The sequence below is a fragment of the Scyliorhinus torazame genome, chromosome 7 (genome assembly GCF_047496885.1).
Source record: "Scyliorhinus torazame isolate Kashiwa2021f chromosome 7, sScyTor2.1, whole genome shotgun sequence".
Classification (NCBI taxonomy): domain Eukaryota; kingdom Metazoa; phylum Chordata; class Chondrichthyes; order Carcharhiniformes; family Scyliorhinidae; genus Scyliorhinus; species Scyliorhinus torazame.
The window spans coordinates 95,679,118-95,700,867 of NC_092713.1; the positions used below are offsets into that span (position 1 = coordinate 95,679,118).

The following is a 21,750-nucleotide window of genomic DNA, read 5'->3' on the forward strand; positions in this document are numbered from 1 at the left end:
GGCCTCGGCAGGCAGAAACCCCTGAGGCTTCAACATTTGTCCGCTGAATCGCGCCCCGTAGATGACCATGAAATTACCAGATTGCTGTAAAAAGCCATCAACAGGTAGTTCACTAACTTTCTTTTGGAAAATAAATCTGCCTTCTTTACCCAGTCTGACTTGTGTGCGACCCCAGATATAAAGCAATGTAATTGACTACTAATTGCCAAGCTTAACTATGATTGATGTGTTGGGTGTTCTGCATCACAAACAGGTCACCCACACTGGACAGTCCAATGAGGGTACATCTGCCCCACAGCACAACACCCAATGCAGGCCGGAGTCCTCCAGCTCTCAGCCTTCCAGAGGACACCCACTGAAGTTACGACAGACAGCAGGGTGTAGCAGTGGATGTTGGGAAGCACCAAGACATAGCAGTAGGTTTAGGGAATCTAAGAAAAATTAAGAGCACTTTGATTGCAAGGTTGTTAAACACATGCTTATAATGTTCACCAATATACATACAATGCAACACATTTCACATCTACTTTTGTGTATGCTTCCTCTTAATGATGAGCTATGTTTCTGACAAAAAGAAACATCCTATCGCTATCTGCCACCTCTCGTCTATGTGTTCTACTTGCATCGCAAAACAGTATGTGCCCATTCACACATCATTCCCAACATCAGCGATGCATCATCCTTCATGTAAGGTGGGAGAACTTCGTTCACTTGCTGGGCAGGGTCATGCATTGCTAAATTTTGCCTGTGTTAGATTGAGGCTGACCTGTACTCCCAGCGTGTTTGCTTTCAGGAAAGGTCATGGTCTAGTGTAGAAGGAAAGATGTTGAAACAGATTGAGAAGGGTCATGTTTACTGGAACTCTCAGTAATGCAGCAGAGCATACAAGCCATGAATCCCTCCTCAGAGCTCCTGTGCGCTCCTGTGTGCCAATGACCTTTCCGAGTTTCTGAATGCACCTGTGGCAGGGTTCACCAATAATTGTCAGGACCGTGCCACCTCAGTGTGCCTAGGCTATGACCCTCTCAGTCACCTTATGGCCAAGGCACAACTGCCTACATCTGTGAGAGTGTGTTACCTTTCAGTTGTCCGTGCTGTCACCACAAGGCTCTATTCGCAATGTAGGGATGCAATGCTGTGGCAAGCCTGACCTCAGCACTCACCGAGGTCAGTAATGGCGATTGCAAATGGTGAGAGACTGTGCTGTGCAGCTTTAGAATAAGCTCTGGAAGCGCTTATGATGGAATAAACCTATGATGAGGGAAGCCATTGGATAAGAGCGAGGGTATAGTAAATCTGACTTATTATCAAGTAAAGGTAACTTGAGAGCTTCATCATATCTGTGGCAGCGTGGCACCTTTAAAGGGCCGGGTTCCACCTACCACTTGACCAGATCGAGGCTAATCTTGCAGGAGTGTGCGAGCCCCGGCTAATGGGCTGTTTGCACGGAGCCATGGGAGCAGGACATTGAGCACTGTGGACCAGGAAGCCGAAGTGTTGAGATCTGTTGTATCGTGTTTCTGAGCCTGTTACTCAACTGCCTTAGCCTTTCATCAATAAACTTCTTTGTTAACTACCGGAAGCCTCCGGTGTATGTCTCGAGCCACCACAACATCTGATCCTGCTGCAGATCCCCAGCCATGAGGGCGGACTGTCTTTGTTCAAGATGAGGTATTTTAACATCTGGCAGGCAACTTTTACAAAGTCGTCATCCTCAGGCGGCTCACATCCATTGAAAGGTGAGGATGAATGCAGACCGGCATCTCTAACTGAGAGTGATGGATATCAATGTAATTGAGAACAAGGAGACATGGAGGATGCAGTCATGTCTAAGTAGTCTCTCGAAGCCTACATCCCATTCTAGACAGCCTTTGCCCGAGTGGTGCCTCTTAGTAGATCCTTGATGTGACATGGAGTGTTGCACAGTTGCTGCTGTTGGGTCTCATGAGGAGCTTGGTGACATTTGAGGTATGAAGTGACAAGTCCAGCAAAGATAGTAGAGCAGCTGCTGCCTCTTGTAGGCTACTGTTGTGACTGGGGTGCATGAGAGACATTGGGAAAGGCAGTGTCTGCCTCCGGGACAACCTATCCAGTTGGCACCCCATTTCAGGAAGGACATTTTCTCCTGAGGTCTTGCCATTCTTCAAAGGATCAGGACAATGTGAGCCTTATGTGTAAGCACTCCCAATCAGCGTGAAGTCGATGGTTGAAAGGTGAGGATATCCACACTGGTATTCATGTGGGCCCATGATGGAGGGCACTAGTCCAAGAGGATGATCACTACAGCTTGTCCATCTCCTCCTGCTATTTGGTGGCTATGAGGATCTCACATTCATGCCTATCTAATCTGGCCCACTATATGGCCTCTTCCCATGCAGCCTCTACTTCCTCAACCTCATTGTCCTCATCCCCCTACAATGTCCTTGTGGTAGTCACCACTGTTGCATTGTATATACCGCATACGAGGGGTATTACGGTAAGGCCCCTGATCTACAGGTATGGGGGTATATCCCTGCCTGCTGGCTTGCCCAGTAGGCGGAGTATAAATGTGTGGGCTCTCCGAGCTGCAGCCATTTCGGCAGCAGCCCGCTGCGGGAAGCTACACATCTCTGCGTAATAAAGCCTCGATTACACTCTACTCTCGTCTCGTCATAATTGATAGTGCATCAAATTATTACGCAGAGATTTTACAATGATGGATCTCCGCATCAGGCCTGATCGCCTGCAGCTGCACCCTCAAGCAGATAACGGCAAGTCGGCCTTCGCACATTGGCTACCTTGCGGATCTGCGAGAACCACCCCCAGAGGCACAGAAGCACCAGATCCTTTACACGCGGCTGAGCTCCGATATCTTTCCCCTCATCCGGGACGCGCTGACCTACGCTGAGGCCATGGCACTACTGAAGGAGAACCACACTCAGCAGACCAACAAAATCTACACCAGGCACCTCCTGTCCACGCGGCATCAACTCCCCGGTGAGTCTGTGGAAGATTTCTGGCGTGCCCTGCATGCCCTGGTGAGAGACTGCGATTGCCAGTTTCGGCCGTTGAACATTCTGACCTGCTAGTTAGAGACACGTTCGTTACGGGCATAGGGTCGGCCTACATCTGCCAGCGCCACTTAGAAGGGGCTACCCTCGACCTCGCAGTCACCAAGAAACTAGCGAACCCGCTCACAGTCGCCTCACGCAATGTACAGGCGTACGCCCCCGACCGCACGGCGCCCCCCTCCTGGACATCGTGGACCCCATCAGCGACCACCCCCAGCCAACCCCAGGCCTGCGCCGTGCGACAGCCAACCAACCCCGGGGGACCCAAGTGCTACTTCTGCAAACAGACAAAACACCCCCGCAGCGCTGCCTGGCGCGGAGCGCGCTCTGCAAGGCCTGCGGGAAGAAAGGACATTTTGCTGCTGTGTGCCAGGCCCGCTCTAGTCCCTCCACCCCTCACGTGCGACCCGTGGGCGCCGCCATCTTCCTCGCCTCAGACCACGTGCGGCCCGTGGGCGCCGCCATCTTGCTCGCCTCACAACACATGCGGCCCGTGGGCGCCGCCATCTTGCCTGCCTCAGGACACGTGCGGCCCGTGGGCGCCGCCATCTTCCCCGCCTCAGGGCCCCTGCTCGTCTGCCACCTCACCGGCCGCTCATCGCCTGTGACCGCCGCCGACCTGCCGCGTCTTACCTCCATCACAATCGACCGCACAACCTCGCGACTGTGTCGACGACAACGAAGGTCGACGGGCACAAGATATCCTGCCTTCTGCACTTCGGGAGCACTGAGAGCTTTATCCACCCCGATACGGTAAGGCCCTGCTCCCTCACGGTACACCCCATTAACCAGAAAATCTCCCTGGCCTCCGGATCCCACCCCCTGGCGATCCGGGGGTACTGCATCACCCTCACCTTCCAGGGCATAGAGTTCAGCGGCTTCCGGCTCTACGTCCTCCCCGACCTCTGTGCTGCCTTGCTACTCGGCCTGGACTTCCAGTGCAACCTCCAGAGCCTAACTCTGAAATTTGGCGGGCCCCTACCACCCCTTACTGTCTGCGGTCTCACGACCCTTAAGGTCGACCCGCCTTCTCTGTTTGCAAACCTGTCGCCACCAGGAGCAGACGGTTCAGCGCCCAGGACAGGACCTTCATCAGATCTGATGTCCAGCGGCTGCTACGGGAAGGTATTATCGAGGCTAGCAACAGCCCCTGGAGAGCTCAAGTGGTAGTTGCAAAAACTGGGGAAAAAAACAGGATGGTTGTTGAATACAGTCAAACCATCAATCGGTACACGCAGCTCGATGCGTACCCCCTCCCATGCATATCTAATATGGTCAATCAGATTGCACAGTACCGGGTCTTCTCGACAGTGGACCTGAAATCTGCCTACCACCAGCTCCCCGCCCGTACACCGCGTTTAAAGCGGACGGCCGCATTTACCACTTCCTTAGGGTTCCCTTTGGCGTCACTAACGGGGTCTCGGTCTTCCAATGGGAGATGGACCGAATGGTTGACCGGTACGGACTGCGGGCCATCTTCCCGTACCTGGATAACATCAGCATCTGCGGCCACGACCAGCAGGACCACGGCGCTAACCTTTCCAAATTCCTCCACGCCGCTAAACTCAACCTAACTTACAACAAGGAGAAGTGCGTGTTCAGCATGCACCGCTTAACCATCCTCGGCTATGTGGTCCAGAACGGAGTGCTAGGGCCCGACCCTGATCGCATGCGCCCCCTCATGGAACTCCCCCTTACCCACTGCTCCAAGGCCCTCAAACAATGCCTGGGCTTCTTCTCGTACTACGCCAAGTGGATCCCTAACTATGCGGACAAGGCCCGCCAACTCATCCACTCCACCATTTTCCCACTGACGGCCGAGGCTCACCAGGCCTTCAACCGTATCAAAGCTGACATCGCCAAGGCCGCGATGCACGCTGTTGACGAAACGCTCCCCTTCCAAGTTGAGAGCGATGCATCAGACGTCACTTTAGCCGCCACCCTCAACCAGGCAGGCAGGCCCGTGGCATTCTTTTCCCGCACCCTCCATGCTTCCGAAATTCGGCACTCCTCTGTCGAAAAGGAGGCCCAAGCTATTGTTGAAGTTGTGTGGCATTGGAGGCATTACCTCGCCGGCAGGAGATTCACTCTCCTCACGGACCAACGGTCGGTAGCCTTCATATTCAATAACACACAGCGGGATAAGATCAAAAATGATAAGATCTTGAGGTGGAGGATCGAGCTCTCCACCTACAATTACGAGATTTTGTATCACCCCAGTAAGCTCAACGAGCCCCCTGATGCCCTATCCCGAGGGACTTGTGCCAGCGCACAAGTGGACCGACTCCGGACGCTGAACGACGATCTCTGTCACCCAGGGGTCACCCACTTTTATCACTTCATAAAGGCCTGCAATCTGCCCTACTCCATCGAGGAAGTCAGGGCTATCACCAGAGACTGCCAGGTCTGCGCGGAGTGTAAACCGCACTTCTACCGGCCAGACCGAGCGCATCTGGTGAAGGCCTCAAGCAGGACGACCAGTCAGACTTTGGCATAAACTGTGGAGCACCAGAGTTGACCTCACAGCGATTGGTCATCACTCTCCTGCAATGTACATTGACCCACTGACAGTGCTGACACAGGCCCACCACCCTGGGTAACGTTACACATACCCTTGGAGGGTGGAACAGGGTTGTCAGGATGCGGGGGGGTGGGAGGGTCAGGGAATGGTGGGGAGGAAGGAGGGAAATTGGTAGGAAGGAGTGGAATGTGAGGGAGGGGAGATTGGGAGATGGAGAGGTTGGGGGTGGAGGGATTGGGGAGAAGGAAGGATTGCAAGAGGGTGATTGAGTGGGGAGGGGGAATGGGGGGGAGGAGGTGATGGGGGAAAGGTACTATTGGGGGGCAAGGGGATGAGCCGACGGACAAAACCTCGTCCTATGAGAATCAGATGAGGATGATGGCCTCCCTGGTCTTTTGGGAATACCGGACCCTATCCTCCAGCTCCTCCTGCAGGTCCTCGTCCTCCATTCCCTCCTGGTCTGCCTCCTTCTCCTCAGACGAGGAGGCATGTCCTTCCTCCCCCTCCTCCAGCATGTCACCCCGTGCTATGCCAGGTTGTGGAAGGCACAGCAGACCACTATAAAACCGGAGTGCACCACCAGAGCAATCCAGGCATCAGAACCGCAGTTTGAGCAGTCCGATGCACTGCTCAATGACAGCACAGGTGGCAGCCTGGGACTTGTTATACCGGGTCTCCACATCGGTTTCTGGTCTCCACAATGGTGACATCAGAGAGGACCTCAGCGGGTACCCTTTATTCCCCAAGGGCCAACCATCATCCTGGGGAGGTCCTCAAAGATGCCGGGGATCTCTGATTGTCCCAGGATGTAGCTGCCATAGTCGCTCCCTGGGAAGCGTGCACACATGTACATGATCTGGAGATAGTGGTCGCACACAATCTAAACATTCAGAGAATAGAATCCCTTCCTGTTAATGAAAGGCTCTCCCTGATTCCCCGGTGTGTGCAAGACGACATGTGTGCTATCCATTGCCCACGAGACCTGGGGCATCCCGATAATGGCAGAGATTTCTGGAGCACGGGCATCTTGGTGGGCCTGGTCCAACTCAAGGTTAATAAATCCTGATGCCCGGCATACAGGGCATCCGTGACCTCATGAATGCACTTGTGGGCTGTAGATTGGGAAATGCCGCACAAGTCGCCGCTCGTGCCCTGGAATGAACCGGTTGCAAAAATGTTCAGGGCTGTGATGTCCTTTAAGGCCACCGGGAAAGGGTGTCCTCCTCCTCTACGGAGTGTCAAGTTCGCGAGGACGTGGCACAGGTGCTGCACTGTCTCTTTGTTGAGACGGAGTCTCCTGCGGCACAGGTCATCTCCTCGAAAGACCGACGCCTGTACACCTTGGACTGTTGCTGGCGTCGCCCTCTAGGTTCCTCCTTGGCCTGATGGACGGCCGGGCCTTCGGGATGTGTGGCGGCCCCCTGCACATGGGGTGCCGTCTCCAGCCTGCGCCGACGCTGCTGTTGCCTTCTCCGGTGTCTGCCTGCCTCGCGTCACCAGCACCGTAAGGGAAACCTCCGTGGGTCCGACAGAGCCATCATATTGTTATATTTGTAAAGAATTGGAGAAGGAGAGACCAACAATCAGTTCGGGCTTCCACCCCAGGACACTCAAATCCCCCAAGCCTCCCCCATCCTTATTTGTCCTGCCTGCTCTCCGAGTGCGATCCACCCAGCCAGTTGTGGTGGAAAACTTGCTCTGCATATTCACCCCCGGCCAGAGCAAGAGCCCCTAACATTAGGGAGTCGGGAACATTAGGGAGTCCGTGCTCCGGTGCCCTCCCCTAATCCACACATCATCCTATGGTCAGGAATGTGGTGAACAGGGGCAGCATGGTGGCGCAGAGGGTTAGCCCTGCTGCCTCACAGCACTGAGGTCCCATGTTCGATCCCGGCTCTGGGTCACTGTCCTTGTGGAGTTTGCACATTCTCCCCCTGTTTGCGTGGATTTCGCCCCCACAACCCAAAGATGTGCAGGTTAGGTGGATTGGCCACGCTAAATTGCCCCTTAATTGGAAAAAATGAATTGGGTACTCTAATTTTTTTTGTTTTTAAAGGAATGTGGTGAACCACTGTAATAGGAGATGTAAGGTAGCACCTGCACTACAGGTTCGCCGGAAGCTCCTGCCGGCTGGCAGGGAGAACTGTGTAAATATGTATGACCTCCAGTGCCCTGCCATTTCGCCAGCTGCAGCAGGAGACCACGCATCTGACTGTAATAAAGCCACATTTGTACCCAACTTTAGTCTTTGTGCAATTGATCATGCATCAATTTATTACAGTCAGATTTTCCACAGAATGGATATCCGAATTAAGCCCGATCGCCTGCAGTTGGATCCACACTCGCCCGACGCCAGGAAAGACTTTACTCACTGGCTAGCATGTTTTCAGGCTTACATCAACGCCGCGGACCCCACGCCAACGGAGGCTCAGAAGATAAATGTCCGCGCTGCCCACCCTCCTACCCCTTCCTACCCCTCCTGGACCCCGCCGACGACCTCCTCAGCCGGGGCCCTGCCTTCCCAGTACGCCTGCGCCGCATGTCGATCCGCGCACCCCGGGGGTCCCCGCTGCTACTTCTGCGGTCAGCAGAAGCACCGCCGCCAACACTGCCCGGCCCGCACTGCAGTTTGTAAAGCCTGCAGTAAAAAGAGCCACTTCGCGGCTGTGTGCCAGGCCCGCGCGGTCGCTGCAATCACGCCCACTTTCGCCCCATCCCCCATGCCAGACGCACAATGGGAGCCGCCATCTTCTCCTCCCGGGTCCATGTGCGACCAATGGGCGCAACCATCTTGTCCCCCTTTGGCCACGTGCGCCCCATGGGCGCCGCCATCTGTCCCGAACCCGCAATGTGCGCACCATGGGCGCCACCATCTTGTTCTCCACAGGGTCCCCGGACATCCCAACATCGGAACCGCACATGCTCGCCACCCGAAGCATCCGATGGCTACCCGCAGCTCGCTTCGGTGACGCTGGACCAATCTCGCCTGCACAACCTGGCCACCGCGTCGATGACGGTTAAAATCAATGGCAACGCGACCTCACGCCTGCTGGACTCCGGGAGCACCGAAAGCTTCGTTCACCCAGATACGGAAAGGCGCTGCTCCCTCGCGGTCCACCGTGCCAATCAAAGGATCTCCCTAGCCTCCCACTCCGTCCCGATCCAAGGCTTTTGTACAATCACCCTCACGGTCCAGGGCGTAGAATTTAGTAACTTCCGCCTCTTTGTCCTTCCTAATCTCTGCGCTGCACTCCTGTTGGGCCTGGACTTCCAGTGCGACCTCCAGAGCCTCACCCTCAAATTTGGCGGGCCCTTACCCCCCCTTACCGTTTGCGGTCTTGCAACCCTCAAGGTCGATCCCCCCTCCCTTTTTGCCAATCAAACTGCGGATTGCAAGTCCGTTGCCACTAGGAGCAGACGGTACAGCACCCAGGACAAGACCTTCATCAGGTCCGAAGTCCAGCGGCTGCTTAAGGAGGGTATTATCGAGGCCAGCAACAGCCCCTGGAGAGTCCAAGTGATAGTGGTTAAAACTGGGGAGAAACACAGGATGGTCGTGGTCTACAGCCAGACCATCAATCGGTACACGCAACTCGACGCGTACCCCCTCCCGCGCATATCTGATATGGTCAATCAGATTGCACAGTACCGGGTCTTCTCAGCAATTGACCTGAAATCAGCCTACCATCAGCTCCCCATCCGGACCAGTCATACACTGCCTTCGAGCGGACGGTCGCCTCTACCACTTCCTTAGCGTCCCTTTCGGTGTAACATATGGGGTCTCGGTCTTCCAAAGAGAGATGGACCGAATGGTCGACCAGTACGGTTTGCGGGCCACCTTTCCGTACTTAGATAATGTCACCATCTGCGGCCATGACCAACAGGACCACGATGCCAACCTTGATAAATTCCTCTGCACTGCCACTTTTCTCAACCTGACCTACAACAAAGAGAAGTGTGTGTTCAGCACGACCCGGTTAGCCATTCTCGGCTATATAGTCCAAAACGGACTTCTCGGGCCCCTGCCCCAACCGCATGCCCCTCCCCCACTGTCCCAAGGCCCTCAAACGCTGCCTGGGGTTCTTTTCCTACTACGCTCAGTGGGTCCCAAACTATGTGGACAAGGCCCGCACACTCATCCAGTCCACCCTATTCCCCCTCGCGGCCGAGGCACAACATGCTTTCGCCCGCATCTGAGCAGACGTCGCCAAGGCCGGGATGCGCGCAGTGGACGAGTCACTGCCTTTCCAAGTAGAAAGCGACGCTTCAGACGTCGCCATTGCAGCCACCCTAAACCAGGCAGGCAGACCCGTGGCATTCTTTTATTCTTTTCCTGCACCCTTCAGGCCTCTGAAATTCGACACTCATCCGTCGAAAAGGAGGCCCAATCTATCGTTGAAGCTGTGCGGCATTGGAGGCATTACCTGGCCGGTAAGAGATTCACTCTCCTTACGGACCAACGGCTGGTAGCCTTCATGTTCAATAACAGACAGCGGGGCATCATCAAAAACGATAAAATCTTGCAGTGGAGAATCGAGCTCTCCACCTATAATTACGAGATCTTGTATCGCCCCGGTAAACTTAATGAGCCCCCAGACCCCTCTCCCGAGGTACATGTGCCAGCGCACAAGTGGACCAACTCCGGGACCTAACGACAGCCTTTGTCACCCAGGGGTCACTCAATTGTACCATCTGGTCAAAGCTCGCAATCTGCCCTACTCCATCAAGGAAGTAAGGACAGTCACCAGGGACTGCCAGGTCTGTGCAGAGTGCAAGGCGCACTTCTACTGGCCAGACCGTGCACGCCTGGTGAAGGCTTCCCGCCCCTTTGAACGCCTCAGCGTGGATTTCAAAGGGCCCCTCCCCTCCACCGACCGTAACACGTACATTCTCAGTGTGGTCGATGAGTACTCCAGATTCCCCTTCGCCATCCCATGCCCCGATATGACGTTAGCCACCGTCATCAAAGCCCTCAGCACCATCTTCGCTCTGTTCAGTTTCCCCGCCTACATCCACGGTGACAGGGGATCCTCATTCATGAGCGATGAGCTGCATCAGTTCCTGCTCAGCAGGGGTATAGCCTCCATCAGGACGACCAGCTACAACCCCAGGGGAACGGGCAAGTAGAACGGGAGAATGGGATGGTTTGGAGGGCCGTCAGCTGGCCCTACGGTACAGGAATCTCCCAGCCTCTCGCTGGCAGGAAGTCCTCCATGAAGCTCTACACTCCATCCGGTCACTATTGTGCACCGCCACTAATAACACACCCCATGAACGTGTTTTTACCTTCCTCAGGAAGTCTACATCTGGGGTGTCGCTCCCGATTTGGCTCGCTGCTCCTGGACCGGTCCTTCTCCGTAGGCACGTCCGACTCCACAAGGCGGACCACTTGGTGGACAGGGTTCACCTGCTCCACGCCAACCCTCAATATGCCTACGTTGAGTTCCCCGACGGCCGCCGAGATACTGTCTCACTCAGGGACCTGGCACCGTCAGGTTCCACCTCAACACACACCCCCCACCAATGCGCCACCCTCCCCACCTCCCACCGCGCCACCAATATTGACCCCACCAGAGCACCCTCCCCCCCCACTTTTCCGCACAAAGGACGAAGAGGACTTCTGCACGCTCCAGGAGTTCCCCGATGACTGGCCAGCATCAGCACTGCCACCACCGCCATCGGTGTCACCTCCACCACCGTCAGCACCGACTTCGCCGCCACCGTTACGCCGCTCCCAACGAAGCACCAAAGCACCGGACCGGCTGAACCTTTGACGGACGTCAGACCGTCAACATGGACTTTTCTTTCCCTACCACTGTACATAATTGCACTGATTGTATATAGCTTCATATCACCCCCGCTGGACTCATTTTTAACAGGGGGTGAATGTGGTGAACCACTGTAATAGGAGCTGTAAGCGAGGACCTGCACTACAGGTTCGCCGGTAGCTCCTGCCGGCTGGCTCCGCCCATGGAGAACTGTATAAATATGCATGACCTCCAGTGCCCTGCCATTTCGCCAGCTGCAGCTGGAGGCCACGCATCTGACTGTAATAAAGCCACAGTTGTACCCAACTTTAGTCTTTGTGCAATTGATCGTGGATCAAGGAAGATATCCCCAGTGCTGAAGCTAAGCTCTTCAGCTCAAGTGTTTGAAATAGCGCTCCCCCCCCCCCCCGCCCCCGAGCACTTGGGCAACAGCTTCAGTACCCTTGAGCTGCATACCAGAAAATGGAAATGGCTGCTCACCTCCTCAGTTCCCCTCAACAGCCATTGCACCAGCTTCACATTTTGAAAAAGGAATACTAAACGAGGCCTGCATGATTTCTCACTGGGGAGTTTTTGCATTCGACTTCAATCTTGCTAATGAGTTGGAAATGAATGCAAAGAGGGTTAATGATATGCTCGCCATATTTGGGTGTGATCCGGAACTCACCATCAGGAGTTGGCCGGTTAGATAACAAACTGATTTGTGTCTCGCAGAAATCTTGATTTTGGCCTTTCCCGCTACTTAACCGGCACGCCCAGATCTGCACCAGGCGCAACACGGTGGCTAAATCACACCCGTCAATTCTTGTTTCTCTCCACAGATTCTGCCTGACCTGCTGAGCATTTCCAGCATTTTCTGTTTTGATTTCTGATTTCTAGCTTGTGCAGTATTTTGCTGCAAGTGCTTCAAAGGGATAACATTTCAATCAATCAGAGCGAGTTGTGAATGTACGCACAGTAATTATTGCTCAAGGCAAGACATAAATCCTCTCCTATATCTGGACCATCATTTTAAGTTATATATGAATTTGATCAAGTCTAATCTATCAGAAATAGATCACTGGTCTGTAATGTGAAAGCGTGAAATCCACATACCTGATACTTTAACATATCCACATTATAATAGGTCGCTGATGGTTTCTGCTCAGCTACTTTCTTTAAATGAGTCATTAGATTTGGCATGTTTACCCAGAATTCTCTTGTATTGGTATCGCCTTGCGAAGTGTTACTAGGCGAGAGAGAAAAAGAATTTATGAGCCAGCAAATGTTTGCCAAAATTAAGGGGTGGGGGGGTCAAGTAAACAGAAAATGCTGATTGTGTACAAGCCAGCCAGTACTATGAAGACATAAGGCATTGTATTGATATATTTGTCATTGAATCCTTCATCAGCACTGGAGTCTGTAAGGTATAAAAAGGCTTTATTAATAAGGGTGGAAAAAAGTCAAGAGAAAGAGGTTGGAGAAGAACTGAAACAACAACTAGACAAATCCCAGTAAATGGCAGACTGAAATCAAATCCAGTTTAGTCTTTCGAATGGCAATGGCTGCAGGAAGTTTTTGATCTCTCTGGGTTTACAAATTACTTTTTAGTTTGTGCACTGTGCTGTTGAAAGAACAGGTACTGCAGAAACAAATTAGCGGCGATGAAATGAGTAGCTTTATTACTACAATACTAGTGAATCACCTGTGGTGTAGCACGCAGTAAATTGGAAGGTATATTAAAACACGGGTTCTCTTAGCTCTTGTGCCTTGTGAATTCAGCAATACCTCATCCCTTTGCAATGTGGATTCTCTCCTTACTCTCCCATGTAACAACGTATTTCTTCCTCCCCACTGCCATCAACAAGTGTTTCTACCCCCTAAAGCATGGTATTTCTATACATTTCTCACTGTCCCACTCTTGAATAATCTACATGTGTTCTGATGTTTAGCAGAGAGCTCAAGACAATCTCTCTATTCTCCAGTAACAGTGTTTATCATAGAATTTACAGTGCAGAAGGAGGCCATTCGGCCCATCGAGTCTGCACTGGCTCTTGGAAAGAGCACCCTACCCAAGGTCAACACCTCCACCCTATCCCCATAACCCAGTAACCCCACCCAACACTAAGGGCAATTTTGGACACTAAGGGCAATTTATCGTGGCCAATCCACCTAACCTGCACATCTTTGGACTGTGGGAGGAAACCGGAGCACCCGGAGGAAACCCACGCACACACGGGGAGGATGTGCAGACTCCGCACAGACAGTGACCCAAGCTGGAATCGAACCTGGAACCCTGGAGCTGTGAAGCAATTGTGCTATCCACAATGCTACCGTGCTGCCCCTGTTCTTCTCCTTCCTTCCCCTTTTCTGCTAAAGAGAATTTCTATCTCTCACTCTTTTCTTCAAAAAGTCTCTGACTTTTCAATGTTTGCCACAGCACAATGCTGTTGAAGGCAGTAAATGATACTGAGAATTTACTCAACAGGGCTAGACTCCTGTACATGTCCATATCTCAATTGCCATCGGACGAGAATGAACAGTCTTTTAAATATATATCCAGGCTCAGCTGTATGTTGGCACCTGGGAATGATAATCTTTTACACGAGTAATATGCTCCTGTGACACACATTTTGTTTACACTGGGGAAATTCTGTTAGTCTTGTGCATGCAGTGGTGGCTGCCTGTGGGTTGGGGGCAGGCATGGGGGTGATAACAGAGGGTGCTGCTGGTGAAGTAGCGACAGTGAAGTGTTGTGGTGGGCAATAAACTCCAAGACCAGGGTCCAAAATCAAAACACTCGTGGGTGACGGAAAAAAATATAAAAGGCGACTCAAATTTGGGATGAATACCCAGAAATGTGTGTGGCTGTGGTTGAAAATGGTGCGAGACCCTGTTAGACACTGCCCTTTTTTAAATAAGAATTTTTTTCTAAGTGAAGGAAACATACCAAATAACATTCAGTCGTTCCGAAGGAGAGATAATGGACTCGAAACGTTAACGCTGGGCAGGATTTACCGGCTGTTCACACCGGCAGGAAATTCCAGTCCCACGCCGGCGCACGGGTTTCCTGGCGGCGAGGGGTGGTGTCAACGGGAAATCCCATTGACCGGTAGATCCCACTGGCGAGCTGTCTCCGCCGCGGCAGGCTGGTGAGAAAGTTCCGCCCTCTGTCTTTCTCTCCATAGATGCTGTAAGAAGTCTCACAACACCAGGTTAAAGTCCAACAGGTTTGCTTTGAATCACTAGCTTTCAGAGCATAGCTCCTTCATCAGGTGAATGAAGAGGTGGGTTCCACAAACACAAAAAAAGACAAAGCCAATGATGCAAAATGATACTTTGAATGTGAGTCTTTGCAGGTAATTAAGTCTTTACAGGTCCAGACGGTGTGACTGGAGAGAAGGATAATCACAGGTTAAAGAGGTGTGAATTGTCTCAAACCAGGACAGTTGGTAGGATTTTGCAAGCCCAGGCCAGATGGTGGGAGGTAATTGTAGTGAGACATGAATCCAAGGTCCCGGTTGAGGCCAGACTCATGCATGCGGAACTTGGTTCGCAGTTTCTGCTCGGCGATCCTGAACCGTCGTGCATCCTGAAGGCTTCCTTGGAGAACGCTTACCCGAAGATCAGAGACCAAATGCCCTTGACTGCTGAAGCGTTCCCCGACTGGAAGGAAACACTTCTGCCTGGTTCACAATCAGAAGGTTTCCACTTCCATCCCAAGCAGGGCTGGCCATGGTGTGGGTACCCAGCCAGCCAAATATGTACACGTTCCTAACGCATGAAAGGCTAGCATCATGACTATCTAAAAAATGCAACTGGACAAAATGTTCCATCCCACATTCACCACTGCCAATCCTCCTCCCCCTACAAAGAAACCTCTAGCTGAATTTCCAGCCCTTTCTGTTTATCTTATTCCATAACTGCCTTCCTCCTCTGAACCTCCTAATTTTCTGACTTGTGTCTTTTGCTGTTTGAATCTTACGCACAATGAACAATGGATCAAATTCAGCAGTCACGTCCATAAACTTGGAAAGCTCAAATATTCACTAATTTTGATACTTTGTTCAAAGCAACCAAATCAAATGCTTCTTGTTTAAGCAGAATAGTATTTGTCTTTACTCCTTATGCCATTAGTTTGTTCAGGAATTTATCTCGTATTTTAAAAAGATTCCATTGTATAAAGTGGCAGAAATCTATATCCCTAAAATGGTTCTGACACTGGTTTGCTGAAGACACTGGCTCATTGGATCCACAAATTGGTTGGCTTCGGATACCTAAAATCAAATGGTTATTTAGAATGCACAAGCCTACTGAAATCACTGAGAGTCCAATTCTGCCTTCACTCCATGACCACGTAAGGCAGCTCTGGAATGCGATCAGGAGTGGAACCCTGGCTGATTGTTTATCATCCGGGAGAGGCCAATCGTAACATCATTTATGGTCAATCAATTCAGCACATCTCTGGATGAACACTGTGATCTTCTTGGTCTCCATGGCCAGTTCCACACTGGTCAAAGCACTGATCAACAGAGCCATTTGATGAGCGTTCATAGATCATTTGTGCAGCAGGCAAAAGTGTAACAGCAACACCTACTGTACAAATAGACTCTGCTGCCGGTGTACATGGGTGAGCTGCTTTCTTGTCTCTTGGCTAGTCTTTCGCTGAAATTACCTGCAGAGTAGTTGAGGATTCGGAAGGATGTGTTCCAACCTGCTGCAGTTTGTTATGCAGAATGTGAGAACTGCAGGGCACTGGTTATTGGCAAAATGCCTGGTGATCCCAGCTGGAAACGACAGAACCATTTCTCCAGTAATTTTCACAATACATCTGTTAATAAAGGAAATGCTAAATGTCAAAGAGAACTCTTTAAAAAAGAATTACAGGTGGGAGCCAGGTTCAGTCCTGTCAACACCTGATGCCCTTACATTTTGCAGCAACAAATTTCAGCGATCACAAGGCAAAGATCCAATCACATAATTACAAGAGTTAGAACAACCTTGATCTGTCTGTTGAACAAAATTATTGCGGCTGATTGAATGAAAACATTAGATGGAAAGGAGTGTTCCCAACAGCAAAAGGTCAGAGGTGAAGTAATGTGATTGGCAAAATTATCATAAGTGTCATAATGAAACACATTTTAGGTAGTGAGTGGTTAGGGTCTGGAGTGCACTGACAGAGTGTGGTGCAGACAGATTCAATCATGGCTTTCAAAAGAGAATTGGATTAGTGCCTGAAAATAAAACAAATTGCAGGATTATGGGGAAAGGGGAGAGAAATGGGACTAATGCAGAGAGCCAACAAAAGGGGGCTGAAAAACCTCCTTCTGCGTTGTAACCATTCTAGATTCAATAGTTTAGTGAAAAAAGGAAAGTAAATTTTTAAAATAATAATAATCTTTATTGTCACAAGTAGGCTTACATTAACGCTGCAATGAAGTTACTGTGAAAAGCCCCTAGTCGTCACATTCCGGCGCCTGTTCGGGTACACTGAGGGAGAATTCAGAAGGTCCAATTCACTTAACAAACACGTCTTGCGGGACTTGTGGGAGGAAACCGGAGCACCCGGAGGTAACCCGCGCAGACACGGGGAGAACATGCAGACTCCAAACAGACAGTGACCCAAGCCGGGAATAAAACCCGTCCCTGGCGCTGTGAAGCAACAGTCGTAACCACCGTGCCAGCATGCCTAACTGCCTCCCCAGCAAGTGATCACGAAGATGGCGATTAGTACGTCTTTTTAAAAATAGGAAGCTGGCGGAAGAGCTGTAGCGGGGACCCGAGGAGGTGAGTAGCCATCGTCGCTCATAGACAACAGCTGGGGTTGCTGCCCCGGTGCTCAGAAAAGGGTGGTGGAGCCATCTGTGGGGGGATCAGCAACGGTTGGGATGGGCTGAGACACCCTTCTCCCACCGCACCCACTCCCACCCAGCTCAGCCCAGTCCATAGCCGGCCACCCCCCTGCTCCGCAACCTCCCCCACAGAGCCCTGTGACCAAATGTTGCGCCCTCATTGATTAGCTAGCTGAACAACACCCAAAAAGAGAATCTGGGATCTCCATGGTCTCAGCGCCCGTGGGTCTGCCATGCCAAACCCTGGACCGTGTGATCCCATTCCGGGGGCAACCCCAGCCCGTCTGCCCCACCAACCACCCATAACTCCCACTGACTGCGGAGGCCTCTGGCTACGCGGCAGAATGCTATTGCTAATTGGGAATTGGCAATCATAGTTAAGTGAGCACTTCACCCATCCCAAGTGGATCCCCGTGGGTAGGCATGCCATCTAGCATGTGCGGGTTATTGCCCAGCATCCCCATCCCACTGTGCCTGAACACTGCGGGAGACAACACCACGGACGCAGCAGCCAAAGTATGAACAGCCAGGGGCTGGCTCCCAGCGTCGGGGACATTTCGCGACCAGAGGGTGGGTGTGTGCACCAGGGATTGGATCAGCGCCTGGTCCAGGTAACATTACGTGCAGGTGTCTGGGGTATAGGATCTGGGGTCCCCGCTGCGGCCAGGAGTGCATGGGCAGGACGTGCTGTGTGGGGGAACAATATGGGGACTGGGGTGGAAGAAGGCAGCACGGTAGCACAGTGATTATCACAGTTGCTTCACAGCTCCAGGGTCCCAGGTTCGATTCCTGGCTTGGGTCACTGTCTGTGCGGAGTCTGCACATCCTCCCCGTGTCTGCATGGGTTTCCTCCGGGTGCTCCGGTTTTCTCCCACAGTCCAACAATGTGCAGGTTAGGTTAGGCCATGCTAAATTGCCCTTAGTGTCCAAAAAAAGGTTAGGGGGGGTTACTGGGTTACGGGGGTAGGGTAGAAGTGTGAGCTCAGGTAGGGTGTCCTTTCCAAGGATCGGTGCAGACTCGATGGGCCGTATGGCCTCCTCTGCACTGTAAATTCTATGATTCTATGATAATATGGGCTTTGTTGCACTCGGCAGTGGCCAAAGTCCATGATGCATAAGTTAGTGGTCTCTCCTAGCCATCATCCAAGCAATGGGATAACACCACTTCGATTCCATATGGAGAGGCATCACAAGCGACTAAAAGGGGCTTTGAGGGGTCAGAATGGGTCAACAACCCTGATGACAACCGCCGCTTCACCCTGACGAAGGCACTTTCCACGCCCATTCCTGATGTTTTTTCAGTAGCGCGTGCAGTGGTGCGAGGATGATTGCCAGGTTAGGGATAAATGTCCGTAATAATTCACGAGTACTATGAACGACTACAATTCGATCGCATTCTCTGGCGTGGGGGGGCTTGTTTGATTTGCCGCATTTTCCCCATAACCGAATGCAGGTCCTCTTGGTTGATACAATACCTTAAGTACGTCCAAATAGGGGGTCCTACACGACTCCCCCCCCATCTCCGATGTACTCCTGGTCTCCTTTCTCCTCGCTCTTTGTGATACAACAACCGTTCAGCCAGAAATTTCCTCAGGTTCACCATGTTGTTTATGCTGCACACAAGGCGGTCTTGCAGCATGTCGGGTAGGGATGGCCCATAGTTGCAGTGTTACGCAAAGTTTGTGTACGCTTGCCACAAACTCAGTAACAGACACTCACGGAGTTCTCTTGGCCATATTAAATCAGAATCTTGGACAATAACCGACTGCTTGGGGTCGTAGTGATTTGTCACGAGCACCAATTATTCAAATGTCTTGGAGTCTGGGGTAGGATAGGCTCTTTATGATTGTGAAAGTGGGAGCCTGACAGGCGGTCAAAAAGTTCAACTTCTGCAGTCTTCCCTAGTAATAGCATTCACCCTGAAGAAATAGCACATACGCTCCGCGCACTGAGCACAGTTTTCCGCACTCGCATCAAACACGGCGAGTCTATAGAAGAGTGGCATTTTTGAAACAGTGCAAACCATGCTCCTTTGTACTGATAAGCAGCTGTAGTCTGAGTGGCCAGCAGCACTCTTTGTAACTCCATTTTATCCTCGTCGCCAATATTGTAGTCAATGAAGAGTCCCAAAAAGGCGAGTCAAAAGTAGCCTATTTCTTACTAACAGCTGGGAAATACAGCAACACAGCAACAGTTCAAGTCCCAGCCGGGACCATCCTGAGAAGCCGGCGCCTTCCTGGGCTGGCTTTTTATCCTGGCGAATTAACAAACCAGCTATTGGGCTCCGTCCCTCAGTGAGGGAGCTCATAGTCGACGAGCCCCATGGGGAGATCAATTGGGTCGTTCCCGTGGGTCTCGTGGGGGTTATAATATAAGTTATAGTTTATTTAGATGCAGGGTCACCTCTGTCATCTGAGCGATAGATGTAACTCAGCATCAGTCTCAGAGAAGCAACCCTTACTGCAACAGTGTGACGTTTATCCATTTACTACAGCAGCCATAGAGTTAGTTCTGGACAAGATTGTGGATGAATGCCAACTAGTGTCGAATGAGAGGAGTTTTGTGTTACTTTCAGAATATATTTTGATGCTTTTTTCTTTTGTTTACAGTAACATCTGTATTTTATTCAGAATTGATCGAATCAACTTTGCATATTGGGCTATTTAAAAAAAAAATCACCATGTCCTTCGATTGTTTCTTTTCTTCTTCTCTCCTGAAGCAGTTTACACACACATGATTATGAGTGCAGGCAGTGGTTACTCTCTGATACCTTGCTCACAGAGCTATTATTCACCTCTACATCTGGACCAGACTATTCTATCTTGCTCTGCATATATCAATATCAGTTATACATACACTTTTCAGCAGGAATTACTGGATAGTGATCAGGAGTCCTTTAATGGCTAATTTTTATACTCCTACATTCAAGAGCACCAGGGCCTATGCAAAATGAAGGCTGTTTCCCTAACTGAGATCAGCGAATTGACTACAGAGCAAAAGGATCAAACCGGGGATCTTCCTTATCTATAAGAAATCAAACTGCTCCATTTACTGCTTTTATCCAGGGTTGAGGTCCATTACAAAATGTTTATCATTACTATTACAAAGGTCTCAAGTTGGTTACTCACTTGCTTGGATCTGCACCTTTGAAATAAGCATTGACAGTTTCTGTAAAGGCTGCAGCAACCGGGAGTGTATCCTGTGCCCCCATGGTCAAGGGACTGGGTCCTCGGGAAGCCCCTGCAATGAAAATAGGTACATTTAGCCCTTTAGTATCATTGGGCTCATTCCAACAAACAATCCATTCAACGAATACAGTAGTGACTTAAGCAGAGCAAAAAACAGAAGGGCAGCACATGAGTGAGATAGTTCAACGTGGCTTAAGTCATGCAGGTAGCATTCAAAAGGCAAACTGAAAATTGGTGAAAATACATGAGAAACAAGATGATGAATTATTTCTTTGCATGCTCTTTCTGTAAAACCCTTAAATGTCCTGGGGGATAAACTTGGTACTAATAGTTTTTACACTCTCTGCAGAGAAACTGGATCACAAATCGGTTACACAGAATAAACTTAAATCTATAAGCTTCTCATTGGTACTTTTTAAGGATAGTTTCCATCCATGATTTTCCATTTTGGAATTGCACTGCAACCCCTTCAGGTAACTTTTGAGTTTGAATAAACCCTTTGATGATGTCATTGAATAAAAGTAAAACATAAAGACTAACAACCTATTTTCATCCCTCCTTTCTCTCAGACGTTGATTTGTTCAGGAGTAATGGTTTACTGGTTTCAACAACATTCTGGTGCCTCCTGGAAGTAGTGATTCCTGATGTTGGAACCTAAAACCAGGCCATCTTCGCCTGGCCTCACACAATGTTACACATGCATGTCATCCGATGGATAACAATAAGAAACAAGGATGTTGACTGGTTGTTGCCTTCCCTACTCCATAGCCAATGTGACCAAATGTTGCGCCCTCATTGATTAGCTAGCTGAATAACACCCAAAAAGAGAATCTGGGATCTCCATGGTCTAGCAGGAAAGGAAAAAAATAGGTGAAAAAATGGCGAATTACAGCTTCTCAAAATGTTGAGCTGAAGGAAGCATGCCACATCTGAATAATGGTACATTTGCTTATTTAATTCAGCGGCCATTTGAGTAGATTTGCAGTCCATAGATAATAAAATCCATCAGTCAATTTCTCTTCATTTATATGTAGAAGAATGATTTAAGCTAGATGTCAACGTTTACATTACTGAATACTGTACCAGATTTCAATTAAAAACAGTTTATGAGCTCTTTTGAAATTAAGACCTGTGACACCTTGCTCTTTAATTTTTCCAGTTCTTAAAATTGTCAGATATTGAATCTTTCTCTTAAAATTCAAAATCTATCAAAGCCAATCTTTGTTATTTTAAGGGGCAATTTTTAACGTGGCCAATCCACTTGACCTACACATCTTTGGACTGTGGGTGGAAACCGGAGCACCCGGAGGAAACCCATGCAGACACAAGGAGAAAGTGAAAGCTCCCCACAGACTGTCACCCGAGGCCGGATGCTGGGTGAGGTAGCAGTGC

At 50.6% G+C, this 21,750-nt stretch overlaps 1 protein-coding gene across 9 annotated transcripts in view; it reads right to left on the bottom strand.

The window, feature by feature from the left end:
• sgip1a (SH3GL interacting endocytic adaptor 1a) overlaps positions 1-21,750 on the bottom strand; it is a 396,400-nt gene that overhangs the window by 14,682 nt on the left and 359,968 nt on the right. For all 9 annotated transcript variants that reach the window (XM_072511110.1, XM_072511109.1, XM_072511103.1 and 6 more), the window contains 3 exons: positions 20,299-20,410; positions 15,994-16,149; positions 12,435-12,567 (listed from right to left, as the gene is read on the bottom strand). In XM_072511110.1, the coding sequence (XP_072367211.1) occupies positions 12,435-12,567; positions 15,994-16,149; positions 20,299-20,410 (401 nt within the window). The remainder of the gene's footprint in view (positions 1-12,434; positions 12,568-15,993; positions 16,150-20,298; positions 20,411-21,750) is intronic.